General features: G+C 66.9%; 1 protein-coding gene across 1 annotated transcript in view; it reads right to left on the reverse strand.

Annotated features, from left to right (window-relative positions):
• The window catches only part of LOC104990220 (cytochrome P450 26A1), a 3,543-nt gene extending 3,153 nt beyond the window's left edge, over window positions 1–390 (reverse strand). The window contains exon 1 of the mRNA XM_010842217.1: window positions 105–390. Coding sequence (XP_010840519.1) covers window positions 105–304 — 200 coding nt within the window. The 5' untranslated portion in view covers window positions 305–390. The remainder of the gene's footprint in view (window positions 1–104) is intronic.
• Window positions 391–402: the final 12 nt, after the last annotated feature.

Here is a 402-nt window from a genome sequence, read left to right on the forward strand (position 1 = left end):
CCCGCCAGTCCTGATCCTAGCCCCAGTCACCTCCCTCCCGGGGGGCGCTTCAGTGGAAGTCTGGAACCGAGTCGGGCTCGGGAGAATCGTCCAATCCCGCCCCAAGCTCCCTTACCTGTAGCACCATCTGCAGTGTTTCCCCAAAGAAGGGGAAGCCCATCGTTCCGGGAGGCAAAGGGAGGGCACAGCTGCGGTCCCGGCTGCTCACGCAGTACAAGTCCCAGAGCTTGATCGCGGCCAGGAAGAGCAGCAGCGGCAGCACGAAGGTGCAGAGCGCACTGGCCAGCAGTGCCGGGAGCCCCATGGCGCGCCGCGACCTTCCGCGCCACCTGCCGCCACCCTCAGCGCTCTGAATCCCGCCGCGCGCCCGCTTTATAGGCGGCCCAGGTTGCTGCCCACGTT

The sequence above is a fragment of the Bison bison genome, unplaced genomic scaffold (assembly GCF_000754665.1).
Source record: "Bison bison bison isolate TAMUID 2011002044 unplaced genomic scaffold, Bison_UMD1.0 scf7180017864172, whole genome shotgun sequence".
Lineage (NCBI taxonomy): Eukaryota > Metazoa > Chordata > Mammalia > Artiodactyla > Bovidae > Bison > Bison bison.